At 38.3% G+C, this 21410-nt stretch overlaps 2 protein-coding genes across 4 annotated transcripts; one reads left to right on the top strand and one right to left on the bottom strand.

Annotated features, from left to right (window-relative positions):
- Positions 1-1493: 1493 nt before the first annotated feature.
- RBM45 (RNA binding motif protein 45) lies at positions 1494-16099 on the bottom strand. 3 transcript variants are annotated; one of them, XR_003255171.1, is made up of 11 exons: positions 15700-16099; positions 14098-14220; positions 13845-13971; positions 12197-12313; positions 11669-11848; positions 10637-10766; positions 8806-8899; positions 8352-8515; positions 7249-7445; positions 1987-2034; positions 1494-1803 (listed from the first exon to the last, which is right to left on the bottom strand). XR_003255171.1 is itself a non-coding variant. In XM_026075614.1 (10 exons), the coding sequence occupies exons 1-9, from the start codon at positions 16084-16086 to the stop codon at positions 7253-7255; spliced, it is 1518 nt and encodes a 505-aa protein (XP_025931399.1). In that variant the 5' UTR covers positions 16087-16099; the 3' UTR covers positions 1494-1803; positions 7249-7252. The 3 variants fall into 3 exon arrangements, 1 of the variants encoding a protein (XP_025931399.1); XR_003255170.1 differs by having other exon boundaries at positions 8352-8518; XM_026075614.1 differs by lacking the exon at positions 1987-2034 and having other exon boundaries at positions 8352-8518.
- Positions 16100-18395: 2296 nt separating this feature from the next.
- LOC112970720 (cytochrome c, somatic-like) lies at positions 18396-20151 on the top strand. Its single transcript, XM_026075405.1, has 2 exons — positions 18396-18567; positions 20006-20151. Exons 1-2 carry the CDS (start codon positions 18396-18398, stop codon positions 20149-20151), a joined length of 318 nt encoding a protein of 105 aa, XP_025931190.1.
- Positions 20152-21410: the final 1259 nt, after the last annotated feature.

The following is a 21410-nucleotide window of genomic DNA, read 5'->3' on the forward strand; positions in this document are numbered from 1 at the left end:
TCTGCACATTGACTATTTAGATTGGGAGAAACAGTTGTTTGGGGCACCAGAAAGGAGGCCAAAAAGGGTTCCTGATGTTGTCAGAAAGAAGAAAGGGGCCTGAAAAGGTGAAGAGCCTGGATGTGGGGGAAAATCCAGGATAGAGATCAGAGATGAGGGGAAACGAATGCTGAAGGATGCCCAGGAACCTTGGCCAGTAACAGCCAAGACCGGTAGCTGTGAGCAAGTKGCACAGCACAAACCGACACAACTTTCTGCCTGACCTCCCTGGAGCAGCAGTGATCTCCCTGCTGGGAAGGAAGTCAAGACTAAGTGAACATAACACTGCAGAGGTTGCATGTGAGCAAGTGCGTGAAATAATCAGGTAGGGTAAAAGCTCTAATCTTGTTGGTTCTTAAATAAAGCTCTGTATCCAGATCCACTACAGCATGTCGTTTACTCTCTCACCTGCGAGACCACCCCCCTTAGGGCAAACAACTCCCCACCTCACTAAAGTTGTGCACGCTGGCTGCCAGCTGACTATCCTGCATGCCTGGTGACTAAGGGAGTAAGACCTGAATTCACACCACTTTCCCTGTATGCCTGGGATTTCTTTGGAAGGAAACAGTCCTAAAGATGCTCAGGGATGGGCCTCCAGGATGCTCCAGTAGATCTCCCCATGCTGATGATCAAGGGAGCTGAACTGGAGGAGCTGGGAAGGGAGGCATATCACAGGGCACACTTGTCCTCCAGCATACACGCAATTAGAATTTACCAAGTAGTAGAAATTCAGTGTTCTGTGGGCACACAGGGGAACAGAAATAAAGCATTCTTTTATACAGCCCCAAAGCTAGACTTAGTGCTCTAACATATGAATCCATTCTTTAGGCCAGTGGTTTTATCCAGGATATTTTTATATATATTTATTTAACCAGGATATTTTCAACTCAACAGATAGCATTCCAAGATGCATAGAAAAGCTTGTATTTGACAGTTATCTATGCAAATGCTTATTTGAACTTAGTTTACTCTTCACCAATGGTCCTGCTGAAATACTGAATTACCCAATTCTTACTGAAACAGCATATTCACAGCAAGCTTCTTAAAAAAACAAAAAAAACAGAAGAACAAAAAAAAAAATCCCCAAACTCTATACTTTCCCCACAATTGACAACCAAAAGACCTCAAAACAGGCATGGATAAGTTTCAGTAGCTCAGTCGTCTGACTCAGTCAAATGTCCTTTGCACTAAACAGTATATAAAGCATAATGAATACTTTTCACCTAAATCAGCAAAATACTTAAGAGCATACCTGAATCATCTTCTTGAGCACAGCCGTTTTCCTGAATCTGGCTGAATACTGTCAGATTTGCTAGTAGTTTCTGAAATAATTATTTCATTTTCTTTTAATCTACTGCTGCGCTTCAGTTTTCACTGTAATTCTGACCACTGAAAGCACCTTCTACTTTGGCAGTTATAGTCTGAATCATTATCCATTAATCAGTCAAGCCACAAAATGCTGACTCCTTTATTTTTTTTCCCCATCATTGTAATTTCCATTTTAGAGGAGGAATTTAGTTAAACACAAAGATTTATTTCTATAATACAAGATGATAGGTGACTACAAGAACAACCATCAGTTTACAATTTTAAATGGCTGGATAATTTTTAAAACTACATGTCCGCATTTTTAAAACAGATAATACCATATACATAAGATCAACTAAGTAACAATAAAAAGCTGTCACTGTCCACAGGAACCATGTCTAGTCACGTTTTCAGTCAGTCAGTCAGCTAGCTGAGGGTCATGTCATTATTTAGTTTCTGTAGAAAGAACACAAGCACAAAAATAGTATCAAAAAGCAACATCTGTGTTTATTTTAACATATATGTATTAGAAAAGAATTCTTACAACAGCATAAGTGATAAAGTCTTTTAAAATTATATAGAAAAATAGTATTTAATATTATATATATATATATGTTTCTTTATCTTTTTAAAGAGTACCTCTTTTTCTGAGCAGTGTGTGAAAGCCAGCAATTTTTCTGCAATATGCTGTTAATAGAAAATATAGTTAACTTTTTTTATTTTGGAGAATATTTCAACTATGATACAATTACTTTATAAATATGCATGCTACACTTTAGGTCTTTACCACAGTTTTAGGTAAAAAACTGAACGCAAACCAAAGCAGTGATGCAGGACTTTTTCAGGTCAAGGATGACAAAGACAACAGTAACCAAGTATTTCAGGACAGAACACATTTTTTCCAACTTAAATAACTAAAGAATTATTAAAGAGGTGTATATGTAAAAGAGGCAAACGAGTTATCAGTTACAGAGGGGAAAACTACAATGAATCTACTTGCTACAGGCTACAGCCTATCAGCAATGATTATTATGACCCACAGACTCCAGCTCTGGATGTCTGTTATGCATTTGTAATATAGCGCTAGTCAGAAGCTCAGCTTTCCAAAGACTGCTTGAAAGCCTCACAGAAAACATGTTTTTTTTGTTTGTCTGTTTGGTGTTTGTTTTTAATAAAACTAAGAGGTTGCAATAAAGAGATTAATTAAAATTCTACAATATATTCCTCTGGCAAATACCAAATTCTTTCCTTCCTCTCTTCATTTTGAGTAATATCATTTATACTACAGGCATCATACAATTTCAGTGAAACATGAAATAGCCTACAATACAATGCAAAAACCTGGGTAGAGAGTACAAGCTAATCAGAATTAAGAACATTAAGTAAAGCATCAGCTTTTAACAACCGCCTCAAAATATGCATCCTAGCTGTCTTCTCAAGCCTAGACTGACCCAAAGCAAGATGGTTTAAAGCGACTATTTCAAATGTTAACACTTAGTGTAAGAGTTTAGAATTTAAACTAAATAGTTAAGAGAACCTTACTGAACTGTATTTCCATCATTTCTTTGCTACTTTTAACTACTTATATGAGAACTGAACTTTCATTGGACTTTAGGAGAGCCAGAAAATTTGATTAGATGGATTAGTTTARCACATTAATGCAAAAGTATTCAAATTCTCCTGATAAAGGTTGTTCTGAAATAATAATTTTTGATCACAAAAGTTGTCTAAGTACATCATGAAGGCATTTTATCAATAGCATACTATTATCACACAGCATCTTTTAAGTAACTATTTTGTAAATTACAAAAGATTTGCAGAAAAAAAGTTAAGAAAAGATTTCTAAAAGTCAGACAATAACTGATCTGAAAGACCAAATAATTCAATTGAATTCAACTGAATTATTCAGTTGAAATCAAGCATTTCTTTTCATATAGAATCCTTCATTCAATTCACAGATTTTAACCGCATAATCTTATACAGAAACTACTCATCACAGAAATCCAGTCAGCTTTTGGAGATACAAGGCAAGCAATACAACAGGACTTTAGAGAGGAATTTTTTTTTTTTTTTTTAAGAGGCAATGACTTCATTAAGTGAAAATTCACAGAAGTTTTACCTAAGGAGACTATTTGCTCCACTTAGAATTTGAAAAGCACAAAAGTTAACATTCTCACATCTTCAAAGCATTTCAGAGGTAGAGAATTCCATCCACTTTCACATGCACAATTTAAAGCTTAGTTTGAAGCAGGATTAAGCTACTCTAAGCTACTACACTTGTTCGTCAGTCAGTCCAATGCAGTCACGCTGAAGTAAGCTTACTGTAAATACCTAAGTCCTTTTGCAAAAGGACACAGATGGAATCTTTCTTTTTGGGTATCAGTTCACTCAGACTGAGAAACTGGCTAACAGACAAAAAGAAAGCAAGTTTACCTTTCTGACACAAGAAGAGATCAATACTAAGACAACCCGTTAACAGACCAAAACCCAGGAACCTGCATTTAACATAACAAATTTAGGAAGCTATTTTATCTGTGTTAGCCTTTCCCCTGCTGGGTCTGTGCTCTAACCAGACAAGAAATATTCAGCAGTCACTTGAACCAGAATTACAGGTAAATTGTCCAAGATGGAGATTTGGGGTTTCCATCTTTGAACAGATGAACTAAAATTAGAACTCTTTATTATCTGAAAATTTACAGAAATGCAAAAACCTAAGAAAGGACAAAGAGCCCTGCTGTTACTTTCCACATGTAAAAAGATTATTCTTCAAATAGGCCATACTTCTCCAGTTTTCTGATTAGACAACATGGTACAACAGTGTATTTGTATGTCTTATCCTCACCTTTCAAGGGAGTTCAGATGTCTAAATAATCACTGATAAGTACGTAATAGAATTTTCAACAGTAATTTAAAATATAAAGTGCCCAGACTTTTAAAGATCCTAGTAGGTGACCAAGTACACTTTTTGTCACCTTAAGACTTTAAAGAATTTTCTCAAAACCACACCGGAAAAAGTGTGAGTATGTGAGTGTAGTAACATATAAAATTAAACTTCTTTGGAGGTACTTMTTTTTTTAATACTTTTTCATTGAAGTAATAAGTCTTGTAAACATTCTTTTCAGTTACTTTGGTAACTCCTACTCAATCAAATCCTTACTGTAAATTTAAAAGGCCAATAAAATTGTTTTTACATCTTTTGACATGAGTCAAAAGAAGTGGCCTCATGAAAATTGGAAGGTAGAAAGACAGTTTGGTTTTGATAATGAGAACAGAAAGATCTAAACAGAAGGGAGGAGTTAAGTGGATAAAGTAGTTTGTGCAGTCCACAAGTCTTCCCTGTTTCGGTGCAATAACAAACACCTTCCATCCTAGCGCAGCTCTACACGCGCCCCACTTGCGCATACCATCTTCAGCATCTGTGTCAGACTTCTGGCCATTGTATTACTGTACAGCTTAAGGTACTAACAGATATAATGTACTGAAGTTTATTCATAAATTTTTTTAAGCCAAAGATACTATTACACATTCATCCAGTTTCACTTCTTAGATAACACAAGCCATAGAAATCAACTGAGTTATTCCTGAATCAAGATATACTCCTAACTGATCTGCGTTATGCAAAATGTGTCATCTGATAGGCAATCACAGTCTTAAAGAGTCCGTTCTTCATTCCTACCTTATGAGTCTACCTAGCATCAACTTTGTGCAACAGGATCCTAGTACGCCTTTGCTTAGTTAAAAAGTTGTCTATCTTTGCTTACACAAAGGTACTTATAGCCCAAGATTAAGTCACCACTTCAGTTTGTTGGATGAAAAACAAACAAACAAAAAACACCAAACAAACAAAAACCACACAAACACATGGCTGTATTTCTTTCACTTTTTGTTGGAGGCCCAGTTTTCAGATGCTAAATAATTACTGTAGTTTTCTTAACATCCTCCAGATTATTAAACAACCTTTGAGTGAGGACAGTATTAGTCTTTATAATGCAAATATTCCCTGTTAATAACTTCAGGAATTTCTTTGTAATTAATTGAAGAATCCTCTCAACTCTTAGCTACTTCATCACAGGCGGAACAGTAAATCCCATTTAGAGTCACTCCTTCTTGGAAAAGCCAGTCTACAAGCAAGATGCAATGGAATCTTCACTCAGGACCTGACTGCGGTCTGATATTTATTTTGGAGGACTTCATATTTTCCAAGATGTATTACCAAGTAGTGGCAGAATGAAAGCTTTATCTCTGAAAATATGTTGAATAATCAGCTTGACTAGGAGAAGAGAAAGGCCAAAAATTCAATTTTAGCTTAACAATCAGGAAAAAATTCCAGATTTCCTTTTTTTTTTTTTTTTTAATTAAGGATGAAACATCTTTATAACTTTGGATGCATATCACATCCACATTGTTCTAGTGAGTAGTCATCTTTTCCTACAGTCATGGCAGAATTGCTATTACATTACATGTTGTCACTACAGGAAAAACCTATGATGTAAAGAGGTTGGTCTTTCTGGAAGTAAAGATCACATTAAAACAAACAAACAACTGAGTACTAAGATCAGAGCATGGCTACAAGTTACTTAAAATTACATTTGCTAGAGCTGTTTTTCAAAAAAAAAGTTTAAAAGGCGATTTGAAAAAAGAATGCCATTTTTTTAAAGCAATTTGTGTGTATAAAAACTAAAAATACCTTTAGTAATTGCTGCTTATCAAGGAACAATATAAAAGTCATTATTAAAAACAAAAAAAAAAAAAGAAAAGAAAAAAGGTAAAAGAAAACTGCAGGTGAAATCTGTAACTCCCAGGTCACAGAGAGGATACCTAGAGGATTCTACACCAAGACAGACATGAGGAGCAAAACAAAATTAGAAGTAAAATATTGATGCGGACAGAGTCAGGATTTCATGCAATATTTTCTGAATAAGGAAAACAAGACTCTGTTTTCCCTATAATGATAATATGGCTACTAAAATTATTTAGAAGCAATGGTAATATTTGGGAGTTCTTTCGTAGAAAAGAGTATTTAACCTTTCCTCCTGTCTCCCCAACAAGATAACTCTTTTGATAATGATCCTAACGTAAAAAGTATTAATAGTAGATAAACTTGATATCATTTTAATCAAACCAATGTCTTAAAAGAACAGTCAAATTTTGCCCTTGAATGTCTGTAAAATCCCCTCTGTGTGATCTGCCTCATAACTTAATGGCAATAAAGTGACATTACCAACAGGCCAAAAGCATTAGCCAGTTAATTCACAAAAAGAACAAGTATGACCTCTCATGCTCAGATACTCTGAAATAACTGAAACATAAACCTCAACCCCACCATAAGCAGCTCTGCAATATTTTCTTCACCATCACACATTCTAACTACACGTGTTTTCTCACAGTCCACTTGACCCAAATCTCCAAAGCCTTCAGTTCTCACCTGGCAGTCTTCCCTGTCCTTCCCATGTCCATTTTATTAACCCTTTCTTTCCCTGTCCTTTTCAGGGATAACCTCTTAGCCAACACCATTGTGAGGGTGTATGTGTTTCTAATGAAAGAAAGACGCACACAAGCTGATCTCAGTCATATTGTTTATTTTTCCCATACTCTTTTCAATGTTATCTGATACTCTTATGTACATGAAGTGAATATTATGAACATCCAGACTGATATCAATCAACTGGCTCATATTTGTTCAAACATTACAAAAATAAAGATTTTTACTAAAAYAGTGTGCGTGTCACACACACAAACAAATAGTATATACACTTATCACAAACTAAATCTGTTTCTAGCTAACAACTTTACAGCTCAAATTTATCATGACATTTTTCACATTTAACTTGAAATATTTTGCCTCTCACTATTTCAAGTATTCAACTTTAGTTTAAGTAACAGCTCAGACTGGGTACTTACCCACTTAGTAAGTTCTCTGACGTTTGTTAGATTCTTCTGTAGGCGAGTCTGCCAACCTTACTTTAAGCCTGACACCATTCACAACCTTCCCATGTAACGCAGTTATGGCATCACTGGCACTTGCTCTGTCTGCAAATTTTGCATAGCCCACATTTTTTCCAGCCACGAGGTAAACTTTTATCAGGTGTCCAAAACGACTGAAAACAAAATTAATGAGAATTAATAGCAATATATTACTTACAGATTTTGCTGCAGCACCAATACCTACAACCCAGTATCAAGCATATGCGATTTGGTAGCTGCCAAAAGCATACACCCATACATATGGCATCTTGTGCTGCTCTCCACCAGAACCCATGATTTTCTTATCCCCTTCCCTGTAAGTCCAAGCAGGAACAAAAAGAAAACCAAGGGTTTGCAGGCCACATTTTCTGTGGTGTATCACAATTAGAACCAGATGTACCAGTGATTTATCTCTTATTAAAAAAAATACACACAGCTGACCAATACCATAGTCGCAAAGAGTAAACAGTACTCCAACAAACCAGATGATGCAAAGGCTAAACTTGCATTCCATTTAAATGAACTTTAACAGCTGTGATCCATCTTTGAAAAGGTCTCAGTGAAATGACTCAGAAAGCAAGCATTAGGTTTTACAGAAAATCCCAAACTTCAAARTCCTCAGAGGTTTTCTAGACAGTTCCTTAGCACACAAAGAAGAGAAAGTTTGTACATCATGTACTTTATAGGGAGTTTATTCAAATATCAAGACTAGGATTTATAGCCTTTTTCTTCTCCAGAATCCAATTAAGAAAAATCTAGTACATCAAATAGGTATGGTTTTAGATCGCACACAAGTCCATGCTGTTTTTTTTTTCCCCCCTCCTCCTGGTGCTTTGAAAATATTTTGGATTTCCAAAGAATTACTGCAATGCCAGCTAGCAGAGAAGGAGAATGTTGTCTTTTTATTCAAGAGTATACTAAAAATAATACAAAATACTGGTAAACAGATGAACTACACATTTGTTTTAAAGACAGTAAGGATCTTTGCTACCAATATGTAGGTAGTGTGAAATGACTGTTGATTTGTAATGGAATCTTACCAGAACACATCCTCCAATACGTTTATGGGTAAAGGATGGGGATTAAATAGTATGAAAAGCCTTTCCTTCACAGAAGTGTCAGGTGGAACTTTTTTTTTGTGTGGTGGAAGTATGGCATCTGTTTGGGGCTGAAGTAACTGTGAGCTGGAAGTTCCTCCAAATGCCTGCTGAAACAAAAATAAGATGCAAACATAAATTAATTGATCAGAAAAAAAGTTCAATTTTATCTTATTTACAACTTTTGATCCAATCATAGGACATAAACAATATCTAACAGTTCTAAACTTAACTCATTCATTTACCTTGGTTGTCATTAATTTGGACAATAAATCCAAATAAGGTCAGACATCTTTAAAGAGAATAATAAAAGAAGTAACTCTGGTTGGTTTGTGCATTAAAAAAGTAGCACCTAAAGCTGATAAGAACATTAACAGTATCCATGATATTAACTTACAGGAGGTGTCCTACACTGATGAGAAATTGAATTATTCCACAACAGTGATGACATGTGTGCTGTTACCAGTTCTGTTGCCATTCTTCTAATGAGGCTGCAAGCAGAAGTGATAATAAATGATTAAAAAAGAAAAAAAGAAAAAAAAAAGCTAAGTTACTATAATCTTAAATTCAGCAAAAGAAAGTAAGTTTCACACATCTAGAAGTATTTTTGAAAAATCTGTAAACTCAAACAGATCATGGGGGRAAAAAAAAAAAAAGAAAAAAAAACCTCTCTCTCCCTCTCTCCCGGCATTCCTGACACTCCAGACATGCCCTGAAATTATACATGGTAGCTAAAAGTCACTGAAAACACTCATATATCTCTACATATAGAGCTCTTTTCCCCAGAGCACTGAGAAAAGGCAAAAGTAACTCTACAGAACTATTTCATTTTTTTTTTTATGGAAGGTATGTAAGACAGCAAAGACAGAGAAATTTCATCTATAAAAAGCTTTAGTAGATAAAGAACAAATAGGGGAAAAATGGACTTGACCTAGAAATGCCTTCATCTAAACTGTGCATTTCTTCTAAAATCAAATTTACTATATATAGAGAGKTTTTTTTTAAAGAAAAATAAAGCCGATATTGGGGTTTTTTTAGTCATTGTTAGTGTTTCAATAAACAGAGCACAGAGATTCAGTTCAGAAGTTGTAACATCATCATAGACACAGAAAGTTCACTTCCAGCTCTCATTTTCTGAGAACTTTCTTATCCCCCAACAGAATAAAGAAAAAGCAACAGTACTTTTGCATTGTAAGACAATGAAATAATAGAAATTATTGAAGAGTGAAAGAAAGAGCTTGACAAAAAGGCTGGTTGCAACTAATTATTGTTTTAATTTAGGTCAGGAGTGCACTTCTGAAGTGAATCTCCCCATTTTCCTTCCCTACTGTGCTTTGGTTCACATCCCATAATAGCTTCTAATGGCATGAACTAAATTCCTTTTGGATAAAACTAAGCCAAAAGATTCACTGAAGGAGCACACCTAACACTCCAACTTCTAAGGGGCATTCAGACCACAGGAACAGACCAGAGATGGTTCAAAGTAAAACCCTTTGAAAACCAGAGCGGGGACATCAGACCACAGCACCAACAGTTTTACTCAACGGGTGCGTTTCTTTAGGCTACCCTCCCTGCTACCATAGCCTGAGCATGCTTCTTCCATATAGCCGGGTTATGCAGTAAAGTTAACTTGCAGCTTGGATTTATCAGTTTTGTTTTGTTCAAAAGTCCTTTTTCCCCCCTCTCAATTTTTTGCTAGTGCCCTTTCAAGAATTTGAGAGTTCTTATGTGATAAAATCTTTTAAAGTAGGTGTCTTTTCACTGTACTGGTCAAGACTAAGTTCTCCAGTTTACCCGTGTTTCCTTTGAACATTCCAAGTTTATCTGCAGCATTCCAAACGCAACCAAGGGATCAAGCAGATAAAAGTCTGTTTTTAATACAAAAGCCTCACTAAAAAAAACATTCCAGCCTTGCTATGTATCACAGAGACATTTAAGAAGATTCTTGACAAGTTCAGGATTTTCCAATGTATCTTAAGAATACATATTTTATCTTTTTTCTTTTCCCTATGTCAAAGAAAAGTAGTAGAAGTTTCAAAAGGCTTATTTCAAACTATACAAAAACCACTACATTTCAGACAGTATTATTTACAGGTGTGAAACAGCACTGCAGTAACATCGCTGTTCCTTCTTATATTAAAAAGGAGAAAAAAATTTTTCCCCCCCCAAAGTTTTGCTCTCCAGAACACATGACTTGCAACTTTCTATCTGTATGGATTGGTACTTACTCTGAGCTATCACTCCCATCTTCTAGGAAAGTGACAGTTAATCGATTTCCAGGAGGGTACTCAAAACCATGTAATTTATACTTGGCATATATAGCTGATGCAGCAGTACTGTACTGAATCACAGCATACCCTAGAAGTAAAACGCATGTGTTTACAGCATGATAAATGTATATCCTAAGAACAAACTACACTTACATAAAGCAGTAGGATCAAGTTTCACATTAGTCACAGATGCTACAACATTCCAATGGCTTTTTACCAAACAGTACATTCTTTAATAGCAACATCAGTAACATTTGCAAAGAAAAATTCAATAGAACTAACTGGTGACAGAGCAGCTATATTTATATTAGCTTGAGAAGCAGGTACTGTCCCCTTTCCACCGGAAACCCATAAAAAGCAACAGAGGGAAAAAACATATCTTATCCAACCCAGTACTAGAAAAAAAAAAATACATAGTACTTGAGATTCACTGTTAATGGAATAATTTAAAAGTGAAACTATGAAGTTACATTTTGATTCTCTGAATCATTTCCACTTCAAACTTGTTAAAGCAGAGAGCTCTTTTACATTTTTTTCCAGCAGTAACAAAACAACAAAAACAAGGCCTGAAACCAAAACAATCCTTCACACACACAGGGCCAGCTATTTCAAATGAAAACTCGAAAGATCCATTTAGAGAACATTAGAACTACATGTCTAGTAATTTTCAAAATTTTCTCTCCTTTTTATCAGCCCAAAACTTATTTGGCCATAACAAATACTTCTGATGGTTTTGATTCTGTTCTTCTTGAGATTCTATGCTCTGGATGGAAAAAAATAAAATAAAAGGTAAGTATTTAAGGCTATTTGTAAAGAGGGGTCTGAACAAAACTTAATTTTTGTGCTTATGCATCAGTGATAGCAATAACTGCTGAAACATAAAACATTCTTTCCTACAAGTGTACTGTATTTTGCAGTACTAATGAACAGAAGTACAATTAAAATGCTTCTCCTAAAAGAAAGAAAAATTGTTTCTGTACTTTTACTTACCATTATTAGTATGAGGATCTCGCTGAATATCACAGTACTCCAGTCCCGGAATTAGGTCAAAGAGGGCGGACAGCTGCTCTTGGACAAAAGGAAGCCGTGATACCACTGACAGACGTTTGGAGACTGACTCCTGAATTCTGCTCTCATTTTTTTCAGAACTACAGAACTCTGGCTGCCCACCTCAAGAATCAACATAAAAATAGATAGTGTAAGTCACCACACTAGTATGCTTTCCTTTCATCCATATTTTTAATTCAACTTTTAAAAGCAATCTAAGTCAAATTTATACTACAGGTAACACGTTTATTTCATCAATGCAGGTGATGAAATAAGTCAACTACTGCAAATCAAGTCATAAAAATAAAGAAATTATATGCTTGACTAATTTTAACTCAAACACCCAATCTATTACTGAAGTGGTGATCAGAGCCTCTTTCAGCTTCCCTTCTTCATCCAAACTGCACTCTTATTTTGTGACCATATTCAAGGCTACAAACCATTGTTAGTATAAAAAAAGACATTACTTACCAAATGGAAACATATTTCCTCTTGGTTCCTGCCTTGTATGATTACTGTTACTATAATATTCGTGTTCAAAGGACTCAGATGACTTATTTCTAGGTTCAGCCAAAATGGCCCGGTAGCCTGTAAGAGACAACCACACATATAGCAACACCTCAGCACACCCTAAGTATGTATGACCAGATCTGCATGCTTTGACTACAGTATTTAGAAACATGTTATTCAGAAAACACAGTAAGTGCCGCTTTTAAGAAAATAACTAAGCTGTAACTCTTGAAGCCTCACATAATCAATGCCGCGAAAGAAACATCTTCTGTACAGGACTATTCCTATTCACAATTAAAGTAAAACAGAGCCTACTCTGCAGTATTCAGAGATGCTCTAAAGGCAACCAGCTGAACTTCCATGCCAGCTCAGTAACACAGGCCTACTATGTTTTGCACTGATCTAGGATTTGCTTTTATGAATAATTTAGATACTATTCTCAGGCTATCCAACTCATTTCATTCTCCGACCTGAAAGGAAATAAAATGCAACTGTTAAGTAAGCTCACATACACATCCCTATCCAAGAAGGGCCACAAATACTATTTGTGTAGAAACATTTAAGATACATCAGGCATATTACTACAAACAAAATGTTGTTTAATATTTATGATTAAATGAACATTAAATCCTAAAATTACAGTCCAACCTCCTGGTCAAAGCAGGATCAACACTGAATTCAGGACAAGACTGCTTGGGTTTCTTCCAGTCAGGTCTTGCAAACCTTCAAGGACAGAACTTTTAAAACCTCTCTGACAACCTCTTTCAATGCTTAATTATCCTCAGGGATTTCCCCCCCCCCCGCCTTATACCCAGTCAGAACTTCCCCTGTTCAACCTAGACCATTGACTCTCATTCTCCTGCCATGCACCTCAGCAAAGAGCCTGGTTCCATCTTCTGGGTAACCTTAAGTAGCTGAAGACTGCTACGACACTCCTGCCAAAACCCTTCTCTTCTCCAGGCTGAGCAAGCCCAGGTCCCTCAGCTTCTCCTCACAGGTCACACGCGTCAGTTCCCGACCACGTAAGTGGCCATCCACTGAACTCACTCAAGTTCATTAACATCTTTTTTTGTCCTAGGGAATAAGTGACAAATCACCAAGTCACAAAGCATACAATCTTTTATTTTGTAAGAGATGAATTTTGACTTTAATTGAACAAATCTTCAATTAGCATTAATTTTAAATAAATGTAATCGCAACACTATCTCTGTGGGTTACCAAATATATTTTTATATACTTGATATAAAATGAATGCATATATTTGATAAAACATGAATACTCCTAGCAACATATTAAAATGAGGTTTTTCCTGTGTGTGGAGTCTACACTAGAGACTGATATTATCACATGAAAGAAATCTCTGTATCCATTTCCAAACCCTTTTCACTGTTCCTACTTGGAGAGTCCGGTCCTGCAAGAATAATCAGGTGACTAATCTCAACAAGTGTTGATAATACTATTTTTCATTTGCAATACTAGTGTAACTTTTGGCTTAAGAGGTGTTTACATAATAATTTATCTGCAAACCAAAGTGAAGATTAAAAGGTACACTAATGACCATATACACACTTATTGTGAGAAACTTGGAAGAATTCAGTCAGATCCTTACTTCGATCACACTCTTCAATTGCTCGGGCAGCTTGGGATGGTTTTAAATATCTCACATAGCCCAAACCTTTACTTTCTCCAGTGGTCTTGTTCTTAATAATGCTGCAATATTCAATGTCTCCGTACATCTGGAACAATTAAAAAGCATATTAATTTACAATAAGTGAAAATGCATTAAAATTTTGTTTTAAGCTCTTCTGATAAACTAAGAAAATCCAATTGAAGATAATGATCAACAAACACTGAATTAGTACCTTGAACTTATCTCTGAGATCTTCCTCTGTATAGGATTTTGGTATCATAACAAAGATTCGTGTAAGCTCTTCATCTTCAACATCTCGGTGGCTTCCAGAAGCTCTCGATTGTGCAATAAATACCTTAAAAAAATTATATGGACATTAATTACTGAAGAAAGAGTCTTAACCACTTTGCTTGTTGATACAAGCAAGAAAAAGGTTGTTTTTAAAAAAATCTTTATCTTTCATATAATCAAGCTTTCCTGATATGAAAGAAGATCTCTGATCATAGATGCACCTGTGACAAAAGCTAAGTTAACATATCTGTTAAGTACGGTGCATCCCAACTGTTTCTCAAACGGAACAGAAGCCTGCAGAAGCTTTCCGAAGGCACAATGGAGAATGGTCAGGAGCATTCAAGCCTGATTCAGTAGCACTATCAATGTCACAGGTGGCATGTGAGGTAGCAACAAATGCACTACTGTAACAGGCCAGCCCTAATATAGCAGTATTAACAAAAACAACCAACCAACCAAGCAGTTTAATATGGCCTTGCTCGAGTTCATAGCTCACTTAGCCAACGTCTGCAGGTGTAGTGCTCAGTGAGGGACTATAACTTCCCACAACTGTTAAATTTATTTCAACAGTTAAAAAAAGTTATCTCAACAGTGCACCCAGAAGACAAACAGGCAAAACAACTAAATAGATAAGTAAATAAAACACAAGTAAAAACCTTCAATGCAAGCATCTTATACAAAGGGAGCAACTGACTTCACAGAGCTCTTAAGTTATTCATCTAATGGTCACACAGGGGAGTAGGGAACACAAACCCTGATCTTCTGGCTTCTAATGATAAGTGCTTTTAGAAAATACTTTCAGTGTCTCAATTGCAAAAAGATATGAATGACTCTAAATGTGGAATCTTCTTTCACTGTTTAGAGTCATTCATATCTTCTCATTATTTGGGGAATATAAAAACAATTCAAGAGGTTGAAAGTTGCCAGCAGGCCCCATAGATTAAAGAAAAACATGAAATTTTTTTTGACAAAACCTGTGCATAACATACAAAAAAACCCAAAACAAAACATTCTTGCAAAGACAGTTCTAGGTATCTGTGTTAATCTTGTTTAACACACCTGAAATATACATTTTCTTAAAGTATTTTTAAAGAGACTCCCTCCATAAAAAATGGGGGGGGGGGGGGAAGAGTTAAGGACCACGTATTCTCCAAGCCTGCGGCAGCTCTTGTAACGCGTGGGCACTTCAGCCAGGCGTGCAAACCCGGCTACCTTACCCTGCAACCAGCGACGCTCCCTACGAAGCGCACTACGAAGCTCACAAACCCAGCGGCCCGAAACGGCCCCGGGTTTGACTCTAAACTAGAGTCACAGCATCGGCAACGAGCGCAAGTGCGGATAAAGCGTCGGAGGAAGAAGCGGCTCCCCGGCCGTCACTACGAGCAGACCCGCCCCCGCGGCCGAGCAGAGGCCGGCGAGGCCGGGCCCGGGCCCGCAAGGGGCCGCGCAGCTCTGGGGCCAGCGCGAGCTGCGGGCCGGCCAGCTCGGGGCGCAGCAGCCGAGGCCCGCCGCGGCTGCCGGGCGCCGCCGCCGCAGCCCGTACCTTAATGGGCTTGGTGTCGGGAGCCAGGCTGCGGCCGTGCATCATCTCCATGGCCCGGCAGGCCTGCGAGCTGCGGGCGAACTTGATGAAGGCGATGCCGCGGGACTCGTTGGTGCGCTTGTCCCGCAAGAGCCAGATGTTCTGGATGTCGCCGAAGGGGGCGAAGCGGTCCCGCAGCAGCGCCTCCCCGGTGTCCTTGCCCAGCACCACGAACACGCGGCTGTTGGGCGGCTCGTCCAGGCACTCGGCCGACAGGCGGAACCCACCGCCGCCGCCCTCCTCCATGGCGAAGCCGCCGCCGGGCTCCCGAGCTGCCGGAGACCGCCGGCTTTTCTCAGGCGCCGGCGGGGAGCGGCCGCTGCGCCCTTTCCGCCTGGGTGACAACATGTCCGCGCTGGGCGCGGGCTGCGCCCCTCCCCCGGCCGCGCGCCCAGTCAGGGCCGCGCCGCGCCCGCCGGCGCCGCTGACGTCCTGCCGCTCCGCCGGCGCCTGGGAGGCGCCGCTGCGCTGCGCCAGAACGAAGCGTCCTTGCCGGCCGCGGCGCGGCGCCCCGTGCCCCTCGGCGGGCGTCTGTCAGCGGGGAGGGGCGCTGAAGGAGGAGCCGGGCAGCCGTGGTGCCGGAGGGGGGGCTTCTGCCTGGGAGGGGGCGTCGGGCGAGCACTTGCGTGTAAAAGACACGGCTCTTCCCTCGCCCGGAGCTGCAGCGGGTATTTGGAAAGGACTAGGGAGAAACAAACCGAGAGCAGGCGTTGGGGAACGGGCTCCCTTTAACTCCCGCCGTCCTGTGCCACAGTCCGTGTCCGAGGATGGTGTGGCCTCAGCATCTCCCGCACACACTCGTGCTACAATACTTACAGTTTTTTAAAGGATCTCTTTAAATTAGAGAGCTCACTACACTATGTGGTGACCCACTCCCTTCAAAGCAACAGCAGTGTCGTAATGAGACAGCTTTTCCCCAACGAAACCGTTTTCAAGGCCTCTACTGTGATAGGCACCAGTGGGGCTAAACAGAGTTCTTGTGAACTCTGGGCATATAGAGGCCTAGGGAGCTGGATGTATTTCATGAGAACCAACTACAAAAAATATCCAGGAAAAATAATTTATCTGTGGGAAAAAGTATTGGCAGTGGTAGTGATTTGGGAAGCGGAATTTGTGAATGTGTGCAGAGTTAAGAAGTGGCAATTCATTTCAGAGTGTAAAATAGGTTAATGAGTATTTTTAGAGGAACACGTTTTGGATATAGTGTTTGTTTTTGGTACCACATAAAGGAATACTCAGGAAAATTAAAGTTCCTTCTTTATAGAACAATGGGAAGCCTGTTGAGAAAAGTGAGTTTAAGGTACAACTCATTGGGAACAGCTTGTTAGGGTTAAAAGGCAATGTCTTTTATGAGCACTGAACAGTGCACTCTTTTTTTTCCTAACTCCTGATACCATATCTTCTTGGCACTGCAAGATTGGGATGCAAAGCAATTTAGTAGGAAAAACAAGCATTTCGGCATAGGGAAGCGGCCTGCAGAGAGAGGGCAGCGCTCCCGGGGGCTCCATGCCGCCGCCGCCGCCGCCGCCGCCCGCCCCTCGCGCGGGAACTGCCGTTAGAACCGTTAGCACTGCACAGCCCACCCGCCACCTCCTGCTCCCGCTAGAAAAAGGGCGCGGCTCTTAATCCCACCCCGCGGGCCTCCGACGCACCAATCAGAAGAGAAGGTGCTGAGTTAGCCTGTCCGTGATTGGGCGCCACTCTGACGACACCTGTCCTGACTCCGGTCGGCTGCGAAGTGTCTGCTGAGGCCAGGGCCCGCCGGATTTGGGGCAGGTGGTTGCGGGGCAGCGCAGGGGGGGCCCTCCGCCTTGGCAGGGGCCAGCCGCTGCCCGGGGGTCATAGACAATAACTGCTAATCGGTAGATGTTAAGGATATTCATCAAATATTTTTAAGGTTGCGTTAATATGTTTTGTGTATTAGAAGACATTTAAGTTTTGCACCCCTGCGTGGCTTTGTTCTCTGAGGTCAGGACTAGATTATTATAAAGGACTCCTTGAAGTTGTGTTTCTAGCTAGCAGTAATCCTTATGAATCTTCATGTCTGCACTTTGGTAGTAGTTTCCTTGCTGCTTCCAGAAGTTGTTTTCACAAGTATGGGAGAATGTACTGGAGCAGAGGATTGGAGTAAGGGATATTCTGGATATGTGACAGGGTGCAGTTCTAGAGCCATTCTAAGTAGTACTGTGACCCACAGGGAAAGCCTGAGATGCTGCTGTATTTCAGATAGGTCTTCTAGACAAAGATACATGGATATTTTCTCTTACCATCAGAGTAGCTCTAGAAAAGCAATAAAATGACTTAAAGCTACCTTAACCTCTGAAGTTATGATGCAAATTCTGTAACTCTGCACCTCTTGGAGATGCAGTAAAAAAACTCATGGTGTTTTTTCCTAATTCCATCTTGGATAACTTTGTAAAGAATTAATTCATGACCAGCAATAACCAGATGAATTTAAGAGGTTGTGCAGCTTAACAGAGTCTAGGTTTATAATTAAGTCTCAATCAGATTTTCATTTGTTTGAGAAACTAAATTTTTATTGCTGTGCAAGACAAATATTTTCTAAAACTGTTGAAGGAGATGATGTGACCAGCAACAGTGATCTTTTCTGTATCATTGTGTAAATTTCTCTTTTTTATTTTTTGTCATAGATCAAAATGGGTGATGTTGAAAAAGGCAAGAAGATCTTTATTCAGAAATGTTGTCAGTGCCACACAGTTGAAAAAGGTGGAAAACACAAGACAGGCCCAAATCTTTGGGGTTTATTTGGCCGCAAAACAGGACAAGCTGCAGGATTTTCTTACTCAGATTCTAACAAGAACAAAGGTAAAACTAACAGGTGACATGAATGAGGTGCAGTGCTGGAGGGAAAGTATATGGAAAGAAGCCTTTTTCTTTAGAGATACAATAGAAAACCATATTTACAAGAATTACTCTTGGAAGCATCTATATTGCAATACTGCAGATGAATCTGAGCTATAGTTTCAGAAGCGAAATTACTCAGTCCCTAAATTAAAAAGAAATTTTAGCAATATCTAGCATGTCAGGTCAGAATGTATGCATCTTTTACAGAATTTCGTAGTATCAATGCGCAGATTTTCATTTCTGTTTGAGTGCTTTTAGATTTTGTTTGCTGCTCACTGCCCTCTACTGTTATTGTGCTGTGCTGCAGTTTTACTCAAGAACACCTGACAAGGGTGACAAAGCTGACAAAATACTGTCATTGATTAAAACATTATGACTTGTTTGTGTACTTTAATACAGACAATCCTGAAAAGCGATGAGACATCTAAAAATAATTCTGTATGTTCATTTGGGGGTTTTCCTTATTTGGGACCTTGGTTTGTTTATTTATAATTTTTGAATCAATCTATTAATTACAAATACAGTCCTTTTTTTTTCAGTTACTGAGGTGTTTCAGAATTCACTGACTCTTTGATTTTGCTATGATTTCTGGGAGATTTTTTGTAACATTTGCTTTTACTGGAAATTCTCTCATACAAAAAGCCATACATTTCAACATATATTGACTGTTTTTTCTCTTTAAATATTTAATGAACAAATAGCACAGATGATAGTACAAGTATTTAAAAGAGAGCCAACAATGTGATATCTAAATCCACTTTAGACAATGGGAGCAGTCCACTCTTGAGCACAGAGGATGAACTTGGGCTTGTTATTAGATACTTCAGTAGTCTTCAGTACTATTGTGGTAGGCTTCTGTTGATAGAGACAAGATTTAGCAGGGCTAGAAGGAAACAATAATGCTTTTTTTTATCTTCTGTCAAGAAAATCCAGAAGTGGCTATTGATAACCCTTTTTCTAAGGCCCTTCAGTTAAGCACAGCCTTGATGAACTTAATATGTAGATTCTCATTTCAACATTTGTATGAAATTAAAGTTCGATCTTCTGGATACAGGGATTACAAAGATACTTACATAATTTAAAGGTAATATATAGTTAAGTTTTATCTGAAATGCTACAAAGAATTGCAACTCTCCATGATGCAAAAAGTATTATGTTATTTATATGATCAAGCTATTAAAGTGACTCAAAGGCAATGTATGAATTGTGCATTAAATGGATACTGAAATATGAATTAAATGTTGAAAATTTTATGTTATGTATCATTCACTCTCACTTTCCTCTTGGATTCTAGGCACATTATGTTCAGGAGCACCACACTTTAGATTTGAGACCCTCAGTATTTTGATATATATAAGGTTTGGGGCAAGTCTTGCATTTTATTGTATTTGTTTTTCARGTGTTACTTGGAGTGAAAGTACACTGATGGAGTATTTGGAAAACCCCAAGAAATACATTCCTGGAACAAAAATGATGTTTGCTGGCATTAAAAAGCAGAATGAGAGAGCTGATCTTATTGCATACTTGAAAAAAGCAACCTCCTCCTGAAACATTGCAGCATCAGCTGTAATGTCAGTGAAAAATGTTTTGAAGTTTGACTATCTCAAGTTTCATTTTTTTGATGTTAATTGTTCATTAGGGACCGGCCTTAGCAAAATCAAATAAAGGTATGTTTTAAGATGCTAAGTCCTCCTACTAAACAAAATCGGGAGGTGAACATTATTTATATGGTTTTACATATTTCAGAGATCTTTGTGGAGTGTACTATAGAAAATACTATTCCTTTCTCTAAGGAGATCTGAGAGCCCGATTCTGCAGCTAGCTATTAGAACACTCATTGAAACTATTGCAGCTATTCAATTGTGGCTATGTATATTGCTATGCAAATAGGAAACTGCCTGTAAGTATTAGGGCTGACAGCAAAATGAAGTTTTTCTTTTTTGGGAAAAAAAAACCCTCAGCATGTCAGCTGGGAATAACAATATTCAGTAGATGACAGACAACAGTTATTTCAAAAGAACACTGCATAAGGATGATGGAACTGGGATATCAAGAATATCAGATATTTTTAGGAGACAAGTAACCTTTCAGTAATGATGGTCTGAAAGAATCATGAGGAGGTATTTGAATACCTATGACCTTTTTGTTTTAAACATGTAAGTCCACTCACGGTGTACTAAAACAGCATCTGCCAGCCAGGAGTCTTTCATAGTTGTGGATTTTTTTCACCAGTCGAGGCAAATATATTCAGGTATTCATATCCTTTTATGTGTACAATGAATGAGGGCTGACTAGCTCAAGCAATTGATATTAGTAATAGGTATTTTCACCAAAGATTGATGAAGGTGATCACAGGCCTCCTAAAATGTCCTCATGATGAGTTATTCGCAAGTGTTACAGTAAAATGTTCACTATATACTTTATACAATAGAGACAACAGGTTTTTCTTACTTCAGTCTTGATTCTGGTATTTGAGAGATTGTCAATATGCAGATTTTTGCTGTCATGAAAGCCTGTACTTATAAAATGCAGCAAATAAGCTGTAAGGTTGCCATAAGACTTTATGATGAAATTATAAGGGAAAAGCTTGTTTATACCTAAGCTTATAAAAAGAAAAAATAACTTGCTTTAAGTGTCTACAAACAGAACTGAAGCACAGTAACCATTTTGGAGTAAAATACTGTTGTGAATGCTCAGACCAAACCTTACTATAGTGAAATGGTAACAATTATTTCAGGTAATTGTAAATGTAGATGACCAATATCCTTGCATGAGAGACTGGGGTCTGTGCCTGCCTGGCACTCCGG

This window comes from Apteryx rowi, unplaced genomic scaffold (assembly GCF_003343035.1).
Source record: "Apteryx rowi isolate R43461 unplaced genomic scaffold, aptRow1 scaffold_110, whole genome shotgun sequence".
NCBI lineage: Eukaryota > Metazoa > Chordata > Aves > Apterygiformes > Apterygidae > Apteryx > Apteryx rowi.

What these genes read in the sequence shown, in the direction of transcription:
- LOC112970720 (XM_026075405.1), top strand. Translation starts at nt 18,396, where the DNA reads ATGGGTGATGTTGAAAAAGGCAAGAAGATCTTTATTCAGAAATGTTGT.
- RBM45 (XM_026075614.1), bottom strand. Translation starts at nt 16,086, where the DNA reads ATGTTGTCACCCAGGCGGAAAGGGCGCAGCGGCCGCTCCCCGCCGGCG. An exon ending in AGGAAATATGTTTCCATTTG is followed by an intron (nt 11,849 to 12,196) that starts GTAAGTAATGTC and finishes TTGATTCTTGAG; the next exon opens with GTGGGCAGCCAGAGTTCTGT. An exon ending in GTATTGGAGGATGTGTTCTG is followed by an intron (nt 7,446 to 8,351) that starts GTAAGATTCCAT and finishes TTTTGTTTTCAG; the next exon opens with TCGTTTTGGACACCTGATAA.